Genomic DNA, 15025 nt, shown 5'->3' on the forward strand with positions numbered 1-15025 from the left:
GCAGAATACAGGTCTTAAAAACACACGTAATGGATAAAATACTTGGTTTAAAATAGCTGACCAGGCAATTGAAATTACTTTTGCTAAAAGACAGAAAATTCTGCGGTAATTTTCTCCAGTAGTAGCTCCATCTAAATAGCAAACCAACACCCTATAATTCTGAGAGAACTGCACTTCCATCAGCAGCCAGTGACGCAAAGAACCAGTAAGGCCCTCATTAAATCCCACTAACATACACAAACACGACTCTGGAATCCAGGTCATGCAATTCAAGTACTGCAAGCTTCTCTGGTCTGCAGTCATAGTCTAGCCTCACAAAACTCCACTTCTCAAGGACACAAGATAACATTTATTCCAAATGAATGAGGCGTTTCATACAGAACTTAAGAGCGCAGATTGATAACATTCCTCTTGTTGAAGAATGTGGCCGAGTAACTTTGAATGACTCTGTTACATTTGTTGTCTACAAGCACACACTATCAGGAAAACGCACATCGGCTTCTGAAACTGTGGACCTCCCTCAGCTTTTTAGTCTGCAAGACATCTCACCATTATTCATCAAGCTCAAACGCTGAGCAACTTATTGGGTGTGTAATACAATTCCCTGCATTTAAATCAATATGATGCACTTACAGGCAGACAGCAACAGCTACATCTAGGATATGACGGACGTAAACATGACTTGCAGTTTTGTGTCAAAATGAATCCATAACCACTGGTTCTTGTTACAATTTATATTTTCAGGGGCCCAAATACTTTTCCATTTGTACATTTTTCCGCACGACCAAAATCAGCTTCATCAAATAAACTAATTGTGTCACATGTCAACTCTGCTTCATAATACTCCAACTCCATGAACAGGTTAGGTCAGAGAGACATCCGATGACCACTACTGGACTTCTCACATCTACCCAACGCTTCAGTACGCATGTGATGTTGACATTTCCATTAATGTATCTTTACAGGAAAAAAAAAAAAAATAATCTAATTACTATAATTGATATTTCAAAATGAAATTCAATCAGGCTCACATCTGAGTTTATTTAGATAAGTTTTTTCAATTAATAAAAAACAAATATGAGGTTAAAAAATCTGGACATAAGTTTTCATTCAAGCACCAAATTTAGTAATGCAGGTTCTTGTTGAAGTGACTCAGTAAAAATTTGAATGAGCCTAAATACGAGAAGCGGTAGTAGGCCAGCCTCTTTCCACCATTTGTTTGTTTTACTCTGCAGGCCGACAGGCCGTGGGAATCATGATGAAGATTAAAATAGGGACACATTCAGACTGGAAGTACATTAAGGACAAAAGAGGCAGCATAAATATATTTTAGCCTTGTCTGACTCGTCAACTGCAGAAGTTTGCTTTAGAAATAAAATATTTTCAAAGGCTTTTGGCTCTAAAAGGATCTTAAACAACCAGAACAGATACAAAGTCTGATGAAAACATAATCCTATGGTGAAGACATGGAACAAAAAGTAGACTGAAATACGCGTCACTGCATTTATTCAAATTACTGGTCGGGATCAAATGATTGAATACAAGCAAAAAGGCCTTTGATGGGACAAAGTTACACATCAATGCTTTTCCCAGCTGACTTGAATACAGTGTTACCGTCATGCCTAGCTTTCATTTTTTTAACTTGAGAAAAACCTCAGCTTAGTGGCAAATGAATATAATGGTAAAGTTAATACATAGTAAATGTATGAGAAAGGCATAAAGACTTTATAACACAAGGACATCTAGAGCATTTACACACATCTCACTTCTCCTTTTAATGTTCATTTTGCTTCAGATGGTCTGCATCATAAATCAGCTTCCCATAACAATTTACACAAAGTACTGGTGTTTTCTATTGAAAATAGCAAATTGATAACATTAAACACAATACTGAATTTATTCTGTATTCTTGTTTATACGTCAAATCCAAAAGTTATTATGTACAATATTAGCATAGTATTCAACATTTTTTAATTAGCAGTCGGGTGCTTTTCTAAATGACAGCAATTTGACCATTTTATACAGATCTGGTTTGAATTTTTAGTTGACGTGATACTGTGCCCTTTTCATAATGAAAAAGAATAATTCAAGGACCCTGTGAAATCTGTTATACAATTTACTTTTATTCAAGTTTCACAAATATAAAACTGCTGTGGTTCAGCAGAACAGTGAATGATTTTACAGGGTATTAAAGAGCTTTTTTTTATATAAAACACATTATGTGGAAAATAAACTAACCTTTAAAAATAAAATCTCCCTTTTAAAAATGCTTCAGAGTTGAACCCCACACCATGTTATGACAGAAAGCTGCAAAAAGTTAAATCTTGGGTTTTATACACCCGGGTCTTTATAAAAATGAAGATTTCCGCCACATCATTTTTAAAAAGTATCATGCACAAGGGAGAATTGTTTTAAACATGCCAAACCCATAGGGGGCAGTGTAGGGCAAAGCTAAAACCTGTCAGCCAATCACAATCCTTAAAAACAACCACAACTTCCTGCTGGGGATGAAATATCACCAAGAGGTTCATTTGTTTCAACAGACAGAGAGGTTGAACTACTTTTAAGTACAGTGTTAGAATATTAAGTTCATAAAACACAAGACAATGTCGATTTGGAATTGTATCAAACAAAGTTTGTGGACGTTGAACAGAATTGTGCCTCTGTATAGGGAGGAATGGCTGGTGTAACACAGCTGACCTCCAAGCATTTGTTCTCCATCGTAACTCTTCGTATTAAAGCAGCTGGCCTTGTAAAACCAAGTAAAAAGCGTCTGGACCGACATCAAATTCAGTACCTCACTGATGGCAGACACTTTTCCTCAACCAAACAATAACAATGGCCACACAGACTGTGATGTGTGGACCTCTAAATCTCCCGTTTCAAATGTCCACATGCAAACACAAAGAAGGAGACTTCTCAAATTTCCACTTTGGTCTTAGTTTTTATTAATCTTTTTTTTTTTTCATATTAAGCAGTGTTTACATGTAGATAAATGGCCAAATCATTAAAATCTATTTGGTTTCCCAGATATCCGACTACATATGGATTAGGCCTTATACTTCCATAATGATCAGGACCTCTGTACATTTTTATTTTTCATCTGTCACAGAAATCTCAACTGAAGTACATGATGCTCATACCAGTCCATGTTTGTCTTATGTTAATTTATTAAGAATGTCTTATACATAATCTCATGCCTTCTTGTATAATAACTGTGACAGTTGTTTCTTAATTCAATAAATGTTTGCATCACAGCTAAAAGCTACGTTTGGATGTAAAATTAACAGGCTGCCTGGAATTCTTGCATATGCCATTAGTGCTGGAAAAGGATGACTCCTTCCTGTACACGGCTAATGGCATGATGCTCATCACCAAGACATCTGCAGTTGAAACTACAGTTGGTTTGCCCATTCAGTTTAAATATTACCTCATCAATGAGTCTGGGAGGAAGAGGGTGTAAAACTGTGGAGGATGACTCACAGTCTACCCATGGTAATACACAGGCAGGCTCTGGATTAACATGAACACACCCTGTAACCACAACGAATCTCCAAATCTGATTTCATGACATCTCGAGTATTTTCAGCTCGTCTCTGCAAATGTAAAATAATCTTTTTTCAGTGTGGATGTGGAGATTTGATGCACACACCAGCTTGTTTAAGGTGATTTTCCTTAAAAGTCTCCAGAAGAGTCTGAACAGCTAAATTGCACTACAGTACAGTAATCAGATGAATTATCGATTGTGTTCCTATAAACTGACTAGAATGTAGCTGCTACATGAAAATGGTACACGTCTCTAAACAATAGAACAATTCGATCATCCAGAGACCAGAATCGGACAATTTCCCCTTGAATGGCTGTGAGAAAGTTTTCCCTACAACAATAAAATGAGTCAAATCTAAAAACTCAAACCTACTACCTGTGTCAAAGAGCACAGATAAAAAAAATGTAATCCTCTTAAATGTTATAAGGAGTGGGGATTAATCAACATCAGAAAAAGTACCATAGTACAGACTTCAAAGGAAAATAATTGGTACTGGCCTGGGAAAGAATAATCGGTGAATCTTTGCTGTAAATCCAAAGATACTCAACTGGTGTCAGCAGCTGAATTAAACTCTTTAAATGTTTATGCTCAAATTAGTCACTGCATCTACTCACCCTACAGATATCATGTAAAATTGATAAATACTTAAGCCTATTATTGATTATAAACCTTCAGGGAGTCTAAAACAGAACGTTACTTGCTAAGTGAAAATAAAATGAAGTACAATGCCTTTTGGACTTTGAACAGAGATTGATGAATACAGCAAAATGTAGCCGTGGCTTCCTTCGTGTCATTGGAAACATCACTGTCATATAATTACACCAAACGTATCGGAAAAGGCGATCTACTTAATCTAAGATCTATTCTTAACTCAAAGAGGAAAAAGTTGGAATGAAACGAATATCCAGTTAAATAACCCTGAAGCTGTTTCCTGTTATTCCGGATTTTTTTTCCCCGTTACTTTGGATGACAGTTCGGTCGTAATTGAACAGCTTTGAATAAAGATAATTCATTTCCTCAAACTATACCAGGTAGTGCAGTGTGCCTGCTATAATAAAAGGATTGATTATTAATTTTCCTGGATGACTGCCGTGTTCATACCGGACAGTTCACACGATAGCTCCGCCGGTTAGCTTCCACTGTTAGCCGAGAGATGCTCGCCGCAGCGTGCTACCCACACCGGGCATTTAACGGTGTAATGGCCCGAGGCATTATGTGATATGATACGGGCGTGGAAACCACAAAGAGAAGGCTTTTAGTCTCACTGCCATTACTCTTGCCAGTAGCAGCCACATTACTGCCTCTCAGCCGCACACAAACGATCCTAGTTTTTTTTCTAATCCTTACCGCTTTCTTCATCCACAGCAGCTAGCTACCAACACCATCAACGTTAGCTCGGGTTAGCTTACTGTTGCTAGATAGTCGACAACAAGTAACAGTCCGAACAGTAACGGTTAGTGGTGATAAATTACATAAAACCTTACTGTGCTGTTGGTAGCTCTGAAATCCTTAGTTTCTGTTCATTCATCTGCAGCAGACAGACGGTAGACGGTGCCCCGCTGTTGGATACACAACGACGGTGTAAAGAAAAGATTTGTGGTGCACGCCCTTAAAGCCGACGATTGGAGTCCACGCTGTTAGTGGCTGACGTCCGACAACGATTGGATAGAGGCGAAGCTCGAGGTTATCGAAGATGAAGGCGATTGGCTTACGCGTCAGCGTTACGTTGTATGTGAGCTTGTTAAGGGTAGGTGCGTTGCATTTCGAGAGCGCCGCCGCGGGAACTGAATCCAGTCTAGACGCAAGAAAAACAACCTCGGATCCAGGCTATTGTGGTCTATTGTTACCTCGGACAACAAAGCAACTCTTGATTTGAGTCATTTCTATTGTATTGTATCAAAAATATATAAATAAACATAAATGGGAGTCGTTGCAAAAGATGAACTGCCGTGAAAGCCATTCCTGGTTTCAGCAAAACCAAGTAATCTACAATCTGAAAAACGTAAAAATATTTTTCAACATTTATTATTTGAATATAAATAAAATCAGAAATATTTTAATACATATTTCTTGAACATTATCTTAATATCATGACGATAACATGCATGATGGCTCATCCTCGTCATCTTTCACATAGGGTTCGACATCAGGATTATATTTCTGCTCTCACTAGTTCGCTTCCTTCTTCCACTTGATATGTCAGGCTGATTGATGGACGTTGATGAATGAAACCCTTTATGCATGGTGAGCAGCTTCCTTGTCTTGGTAGAGGTGGATTGGATCTCTTTTTGGTCAGGATATTATTCTAACAGGGTAACAGGTGTGTGTGTGTGAACATCTGGTACATTTAATTCTAGTCATTCAACCCCTTCTGTTATAATCATCTTACCTGCCGTAGATAACATTTGACCAACTTGAATTGATGTTTCTTTGTCCAAGGTGAATGTCATAGTTAGGTGAGCCAGTTTGTCGGATGTGATGCTCATTCTTGGCATACAGCTTGATGTGATTCATAAGGTGAAGTTGTCATCCACAAACACTGCTGCTCCCAGTTGGTATAATTCTCAACTGACGTCAACAAGTAGACTTTCATAACTCTAGCAGACTTTCAGAAGGTGCTGTATTAGTTAGCTTTGGTAAAGGGCCATGATGATTCATTCGTGATCTTATATGTCAGCTGTGAGGAACCACTAAGACGGTGGTGTACAGAAATATATACAAATAGACAGATGTCATGACTGAGAGCTGCCACCACTTTCTTTTAGGAAAACTAATATTGACTTCAGATACATTGCAACTTTTTTTTTTTTTTTTTACATTCTTTTACTATAAGCTTTATCATTTAAGGAAGTTTATTTAACATACATTTATTTCTTCGTCCTTTAATTTGCATTGTGCATGTATGCAATTACTGTGTCAATTACCAAATGGGATCACACACGACAAGCCTGCTTTTTTCTTAACACAGGACTGACGCAATTAAAGGTCCTCCTCCAAGTGGTACTCACTTGTGTTGGAGCTGTAGCTGTAGCCTACAGCGGTGGGCGGTGGTGTCTCCGAGTCCACTGAAGCTGTGTCTTCATCCTGGGAACAGCCCGCCTGGATTGCCCGCAGGTAGCTGTGACTGCGAGAACGGAAGCACGTGGGAGCAGGCAGATCCAGAGCCTCGACTGCCTTTGATTCCCCCTCACAGTATGGTAACGAGTGTCCACAGCCCTGAGCGAATACCTGAAAGAACATGTGCAGACTGACGCACTGAAGGCAGAGGGCAAACTAACAACCATACATAGGCAGATTTATGCTCACATGGGGTGGGGATGAAGGAGAAGGAAAATATTATAAAAATAACATAGTGTTTAAAGTATTTCCTATTTCTAAGTACTTAGGGTAATCCTACTGTAGTCTGCATCATGTCATTTATCTGATAGTACAGACTTTTTAAAAAGAGGCTTTTTTAAAAGGTTATAATCAGTTAATTTCTTAGTGGCAGCAGATAATTCTCTTAATATGTTTATTTAGTATTTAGCTGAGCCTGAAGCTAATAGCTAGCCTCAATCGGGCCAAGACCAAGGAAGGCTTCTCCTTCCTAAAATAACTTCTATTTCAAAATGACCATTTAGTGTGAATAGAATTAATTTTATTTTATCCTTTAAACTGTCCTCACATTTGTTTGGATGCAGAGATTTTGAGTATTATTTCCAAAGGAAATGAAGGTAGAAGGCGGTGCTGCGTCGATTACCTTCCCATGTCAAGGACATACTGAGAATGAAACAAGTTAAGGATTTCCAGGCAAAGTAGAAGTTTTATAATAAAGTAAAGCAGTATAAAGACAGAAAATAATAATAATGGTAATAATAATGGTTTTTGGCAAACACTGTATTGTTGATTTTTACGCTGTCTTACTTTTATAACAGTGAGCTACTTGGACCAGGAATGCTTTACATGTTCTGTTCTCGGTACGTTCTACACAGAAAGATAAATGTTGACGCATTGGCACCTACTTCCACTCCCCATGTAAATAATCTTTCGATTCTCTGTAAAAACAAAAAACAATAACCTCCAATTCAAAGTGGCAATGGTTTAAAAGTTAGTAACATACTAGTATGAAATGCTGTGACATTTTTAGATCAGAGTTAAGGTGGTAGAAGTCTGCTTTAGTATTTATTGGCTTTCCTAAAACTAGCCAGCTAATCTGGAGGTGTGCAACATGAATGACCTGATGAGATTTATCTGTGTGACGAAAGATGTCTGCTTATCACCTTTTAATAGAACTTCACTTTAAATACTCTCTTATAGAGAAATAGTCATTTTGTTGTTGGTAAGGTTACAGATGAAATAAAATCATGATTTCGTTTCATGATCTCCTAAAAATAGTTTTTCTTTCATTGTGAGAGCAAGTTGAGATATCTGGAGCTATGCTAAGACTTTAGAAATATAATTTTGTCTATGCAAAGAATTTCAGTAACATAAATGAATAACTTGTAGGATTTATTTGGAGGGGTGATAATAAAATCCCTAATAACATTTGACTTCACATTTATTCAGATGTATATAAGAGAATAACATAGTATGACTGACTTTACCTTCATCTCAGGATAACCTGATTCTTTCAATCATCACCTGGTTTATGCAAAACATGTCCAAATATAGCAACATCTTTGCTTCTCTGCAGTTCTATTTTTGCTTCAACTGATCATAGTAGGTGGTTCAGCATTCAAACCAAATTCTGGATGAAGTTGTTCACTTATCCAGGTAATATATTTTAACAATCTGCAAATGTTCTTTGAGCACTTTTATTATTAGGCATGTTCAAAAACCACTGGTTGTTTGAAGACAAATGTTTAACTGAAACAATATTCATACATCTTGAATGTTTGTACATTGTGTCACATATTTATATTTTATGCAGCAGAACAACACAAAGTATTACAAACATTTTAAGTGAAAGATATATGACTTGAGGTTTTACATTTTGAATCTGAAAAGTGTGGCTTCTATTTCCACCTTCCCTCCTAAGTAAACACTTTGTAGAATCACCTCATGTCGCCGTTGCCAATGCAATTCTTTTGCAACAGTTTTTCCTTGCAAAATTGCTATAGTTAGAATGTATGGACAGTCTACCAACATTCATTTTCAGCTGTTTTCACATATTCTCAATTTGATTTCAACCTGTACTTGGACTGGGCCATTGTGACACATGAATATGCTATGATCTCAATCACTGTGTTGTAGCTATGACTGTATGTTTGGTGTTGGCGTCTTTCTAAAAAGTGAACCTTTAACCAGTCTCGTATGTTTGCAGCCACTAACAAGTCCTGCAACAAGTTTTACCACTGTTGATTTTTGCATAATCTCCAACCAAACCCCCTCAAAAAAACAATCCACAGATTGGTGTCAACACCATGTCTCATGGGATAGTGCTTTCAGAGGGATGTGCATTGTTAGTTTTCTACCACTAGGAATGCACGATATATCTGCATATATTAAGAAATTGGTATCTGTCTGATATTCAGAAGTCATTTATTTTTGTTTTGTTGCTGTTTGAGTATGTGTTTTGGGCGGTGGAGGGTGGTGGGATATTTAACTGAAACAGAGAAGCAATGTCAGTGATGTCTGTTTTTCAGGGTGTCAAAAAATATATATATATGTAATTACAATACCAGTACTTATTGGATGTTTGCCATTACAACAATATTAATATCAGATACTGATACCAGCCCAGATTTTTGTATCAGTGCATCCCTGTCCACTACTTTCTATGGGTGTGAATAATTTTGCAAGAGATTATATATGTCAGCCCTCATTTTACACAGCTGGTTTAAATGTGAACTTATGTTAAAATAATTACGCACAGACCTTTTACCTGCTAAGTAGGTAGTAGGAAAGATAAAATAATCCCAAATAAAAGAGAGTGCAACACATTCATTCAGATTGTAGACCTACCTGAGTGCCCAAGCCTCTGCCCAGTGTGCCGGAGCATTGGCTGAAATCACTGTTCCTGTAGCGAGGAGGAGCCTCCACAGGGCTAACCAGGCAGTCCAAGTTATCAAGGCTCCGATTAGTAGGCAGCTCTTTGAGGGACGGCAGGGAGCTGTGGGTCAGGAATTTGATTATTAGCCTCTCGTGAGTCTGAGAGTGGAACAAGTGTAGGTTGTGTTTAATTGATGAATTTCTGTGGATATTTTAAACCAGACTCTTAAATAAAATCCCCTGTGGTGTTGAAAGATTAAATACTGCTGAAATGTGTGGATGGTGATATGTATTAGCATGTAAAAAGCAGCACAGAGGAAACAGCAATTTATAAGCAAATCTGTCAAAAAAAGGTTTGTTAAGTAGTCTTTTTCACTGGTTGGAAATCAATTTCCTCTGTTCTGTCTTAAAAGGCTGGTTGGTGCTGTTTGTGGCAATGTGTGCACTAAGCAACAGCACATGCTGAAGGGATTTGCATGAAGATAATTTACAAATTTTTACATCAAGGTCTCAAGGAAGCAAGTTTAAAAGTCAAGTGCAAACATGTGGTTGAGGGTACCTGCAAGGCGAAAGATGGTACTGGGGCACCAAGGGCCAAAAATGCCACAATAAAACAAAAAATGAAGACGTTTACAAAACATAGACAACACTCAAAATAATAAAAAAAAAACACCTACACAAAATAGATAAATGAAATGCATAAGAATTATTTAAATGTGGATTTTCTATATTCAAATTAATGTTACTTGTATTTTCAAATGATTATTTCAAATTCTGAATTTATATTTGAAAATGGGTATTTTTCTACAATTAAAAATAATAAATTAGTAGTAAAGTAGTTAAAATAGTTTTGGTTTGATTGTTTTTTTTATTCATGCTTAGATTATTATACATTTAAATAATTGTTTTTTTTTTTCAATTTATGTTCATCTTATGTAATATTTCTTTTTAAAATATTTATTTAATAAACATTTAGGCAATCAGTTTATACTGGATGATTGTGTCATGGAACATATATATATCTATATATATATACACAACTCAAAAATGTCTTTTTAAGTAAATAGACGCATGTTTTACCAGATTACGTTTCAATATTTATGTATGCTTGTGCTTATTTATTGCACTGTGGCACTTTTGACCCTCTACTGAGGCACTAAGGAAAAAATATTAGGCAAGTGAGGGCAAAAAACAGGTGGTGGGTAGTAGAGGGAGGGCAGGTGAGGGTGAAAGGAACGCCACACTGCCTGCCTGTGGATCACACTGACCTCAGATGCTGCATAGAGCATGCACTCTGCAGAGGAGACCACAGAAAATCCTCCCGCATGAGAGCGTAGCAGCGAGACCTGTCCATGTGGGTGTAGGAGTAGAGCACATGGCAAAAATTCACCTCCTGTTGCTTTTTTGCACCAATTACAGAGCGATGCTATTTGTCTGTTCCCATATGATCTAATTAAATCGCAGCTCCACCTTCATGCACAGTGTCTATAACTCGTTTAAATAAACACCTCGGCTGTACAATGGGATGGTGGTTTGTGAAGGGATGCTGCCACCTGCTGTTTTCCTTTGAGGAAACAATGTTCACAAAACAATTTGCTGGTAAATTATGTTTAAAGAAAAAAACATAGACAAAAGCAAAACGATAAGCATGGTAGCCAAAGCCAGAATTTCAGTGTGACCTATTTGAAGTTGCTCACTTGCGAGGTGGTGGTGGTGGCTGTTGTTCACTCAGGGAGGACTGGGTGGCCTTCAGGTAGCTCTGGCGACGTGCTGCTGATTTCGGAGAAGGTTTGGGGCTTCCCTCAGATTCCTCACTGTCTTCTGGGTCTCCCATGGCTTTAACATAGCTGCCGCTGCGCATCCTTCTGCACGGGATCTCCGTTCCCTTGGTTCTTCCATGACCAACATTTCCGGTCCAGTCCTCCAGAGGAACCTGTATAACAAATACTTTCATGTTTTCCTCATTTTTAGCTAAGTATATACTTAATTCTTTCTTTTTCTGATAGTTTTAGCAACATTCATCTCCAATTTTCTCCAAGTGAATAAATGTTACTTATAAAGGATATGTAGCTAAAACCTGCAAATTGTTTTAAAATTTCTAACAAAACATTATGAACAATGAACTTACTAGAGAACTGAGGTTTAGTTGTAACTGGATAAAACATGGAAAAGTTTAGGCATCAGGGTGTATAATTTCTCGGTAAGTTGGAAAACTCCTACCTGTAGAAACTGTTGGGCCAGGTCCTGGTGACATGACTTTGTCTTAAGCAGAGTCCTGTTGACAGTAGCAGAGCCTTTCTGCAACACTTGCCTGGCCTGGTTCAGAGTGAGCGTGGACCAGGTGCCCCTTTTCATCGCCATGTCATCCTTGCTCCCCCTGTTTCTTGGCTCCTCTTCCTTGGCTCCGACCTGCATCGCAGGGCATGCCAGGAACTTGAGGTCGCTGCTGCTTTTTGAGGTTTTTAGAGAATGTGCAGAAATTGTGTTATAGCCCTGTGGAATATGTCTAAGAGCAGTCTGGCTATCTGACACCGCTCTGCCAAGAGTCATCATACTCAGTGGGTTGCGGTAACCTACAGCGATAGTGCCAGCTTTGATAGTGTCAGTGTCCAGAGCGTCATCTGAGCCCCAAAGGCCTAGTGTATTAGGTCTAGGTCTCTGTTTTGATCCCTCAGTCTTAGCCCTGTCTTTACTCTTACTCCTGCGGCTTGGTCTGCCACCTTCCTCGCCACCTCCTGTTGAATTTAGGCTGCCTTTCAGCCCCGAGTTCTCTAAAGACTGGGATTTGGCGAATAATTTCTGCACGGAGTGCATGATGTGGCGGATCCGACCGGGGCTCTCACTGCGCTGCTTAGACATTCGTCCTCTGTGAAACTGTAGAGTGCTGAAGCCATCTCGCTGCAGGGGCAGGTGCCTCTCAAGCTGATCCAAAAGACTCGAGGGCAATCGGTTCATCTTAGCTGCTGCAGCAGAGGATATGGTGGCAGATCCACTGGTGATCATGGGAGCACCAGTCAAACCCAGGCCCAGTCCCATACCCATTGACAACGAGGTGGACAGAGCAGCGGCCCTGCCCCCCTGCCCGACTCCACCGCCGGGGATACAGCTCTGGGGGCAGTCGAGCTGGTCAGCCTGGGGGGTAAAATGCAGGCGAGGGAAGGTGCTGCTGTTAGGAACCTGGCTGAAAGGCAGCAGACAGTCAGGGGTCAAAGAGGTGGGGCTGGTGGGAGTGTAGTGATGGAGATGTGGGTCCAAAGTGCCATAGTGGTTTATTGTAGGACTCAACAGAAAGGAGCTGTGAGGATCAGACGTCAGGGGGCACAGAGGCTTCTGAGCACACCCCGCTGGTTCACACGAGTCAGACAGGTGGCGGCTGCGGCTGGCTCCTAACCCTTTCATGGTGGCCAAGATGTCGAGCTCAGAACATGTCTCCAATCAGTCTGGGTCCAATGATGGGCTTCACCTGCAATTAGAAAAAAATGGAAAACAAAAATAAATTATGAAATGAACTGAAAATGATTGTTTAGTATCACACTTGTACTGAGCTAAATTAGCAAAACTTGTGATCATTCCAGCTATCCATTTATTTTTCAGGTTAACCAATTTGCTGTTCTCCCTTTTTCTAATTAATTATGCATGAGCAACAGTTAAAGAGCCACTTGTTTACGATCTCTGAACTGCAGGAAAGACTTTTACTCCTAAAGCTTAAATGACTGAGAGTCCAATTAAGAAGTTTTTAATTTTCAGAAAATTAAACAGGGTAAACAAACTAAAGAAGTAATTTATAATCTCTGCAGCACGGGACTTTTTACAGTATTACAAAGCCTGTTTCCTCTTCATCAAGTTCCAACAAACAGTACAGTGAGTTGTTTTAATAAAACTAACCAGCAGGTGGGGCAATAGTAGCAGTTACACAAAAAATAGTTTAAGAAAAAAACATTTACGCTTCATCTAAAAAAAAGAGTAACATTTAGGAAATCTATATTAGTAAACAATACAGCACTAAAATAAATGGGTGCAGAGAAAAAGAACAAATAGATGTCCTTTGAATATGTCTATTCAATCATCTTGTGTTTCAGCTGGGTTTTAATTTAACATATTTAATCAAATTTAACTTTCAACTGGTGCTTTAAAATATTTTTTACTTTGATTAACAAATTAATGATCCCTTTTTAAAATATGTCATAAAGAATTTAACTTATTTTTTAAATTTCGTTTGTTAAAACATTTTCAAATGTAACAATCTTGGCCTAATTGCACACTGTTTCAGTTTCAGTTTTAGTCCACCAACTATTCACTGCAACCAAAAGTCTCTTCCAAATTACTACAAAAATGAGATCTTCAGCTACATTTTTAAGGTGTTTATTAAATATGGACTTCCTCAGATAAAGCAATGATGGGTTTATGCAGCTTGTATAACGTTATGGAAGTCATTAGCTGTTCTGTTAAACTTATGAAACTACAAGAGCCAATGCTAAAATCAACACAGTTGTTTAATTTTAAGCTTTTCGTGAACTTTAAATAAAATAGAGACATATTATTGCCCCCAGTTCTGCAGGGCAACAAACAGACTTCAGTCTTCCTAGTCCCATAGTAAGGCCTATTCTACAAAAAAAAAACTTAATTGTAAAAAATATCAGAAATATTAGGGATCAAAACATGTGTCTGAAATACCAAGAAAGAACTGAAACTACAGTTTCATAACTGCTTTTTCAGTTATGAAAGCTAAGAAAAGCAAGGAATGCTGGATAATATGCAATTTGCTCACAAAGCTCATTTTATCCTGACAGCCTCAGAACTTCATTTGGATATCTAGAATTAAACATTTATGGTTCTTTTTACTGTAAAAAATCAGCATCTCTTTTTCCACTAATTTTATTAAGACCTGTGCCTGTACTGCACATTCATGTTTTAATAAAGAAAAAGGATCTTCTGGCAAAATTAGACCTCCCAAAGATCTCACAGTGCATAAAAATCGCAAATGTATGTTAAATATAGTTGTAATAAATGCTTAATCTATTCCGGTGGACCATTTCTTTCTTGTCACCCGAGTGATGTGTACTTAAAACTTATATTAAACGTCTTTGCTTTCAGTCACAATCTGCCTTATTCCACCACTAATCACATGAGAGAAAAAGCTGAGTTATTATTCTCAGCAAACAGAACAGCTTTCTCTGTTTATGGTATGAATTGGTCCAGCCAGACAGCCACAATCTCTGTATAAAACATCATGGTGATGTATAGCTTTGAGGTGTAGCACTGACAAAGCACAGAACTTTTTATGACTCATACATGTAAATGAGATTAATATTTTAGAGCTGCTATTTGTTCCAGGGAATTGGACCCTCATTTCCACAAATCTTATTTTGTGTCCTCCTAACACCACTTACTGCAGCATTTACGGTATTTTGATTCTTTCCTTTAATACCCAGAGGATAAAACAGGAGAACTTAGATACAGGACAAAAAAAATAAATAAATTATATATATATATATACAGCTGCATCAA

The 15025-nt window shown here is 38.1% G+C and overlaps 1 protein-coding gene across 3 annotated transcripts in view; it reads right to left on the bottom strand.

Moving 5' to 3' along the window:
- Positions 1 to 15025, bottom strand: part of dlgap4a (discs, large (Drosophila) homolog-associated protein 4a) — a 103715-nt gene that overhangs the window by 9675 nt on the left and 79015 nt on the right. For 2 of the 3 annotated variants that reach the window (XM_008414207.2, XM_017305875.1), the window contains 5 exons: positions 11738 to 12980; positions 11215 to 11450; positions 10786 to 10863; positions 9491 to 9638; positions 6556 to 6775 (listed from right to left, as the gene is read on the bottom strand). In XM_008414207.2, the coding sequence (XP_008412429.1) occupies positions 6556 to 6775; positions 9491 to 9638; positions 10786 to 10863; positions 11215 to 11450; positions 11738 to 12916 (1861 nt within the window). In that variant the 5' untranslated portion in view covers positions 12917 to 12980. The remainder of the gene's footprint in view (positions 1 to 6555; positions 6776 to 9490; positions 9639 to 10785; positions 10864 to 11214; positions 11451 to 11737; positions 12981 to 15025) is intronic. The other variant, XM_008414208.2, reaches the window with a different exon arrangement.

Source organism: Poecilia reticulata, linkage group LG7 (assembly GCF_000633615.1).
Source record: "Poecilia reticulata strain Guanapo linkage group LG7, Guppy_female_1.0+MT, whole genome shotgun sequence".
Classification (NCBI taxonomy): domain Eukaryota; kingdom Metazoa; phylum Chordata; class Actinopteri; order Cyprinodontiformes; family Poeciliidae; genus Poecilia; species Poecilia reticulata.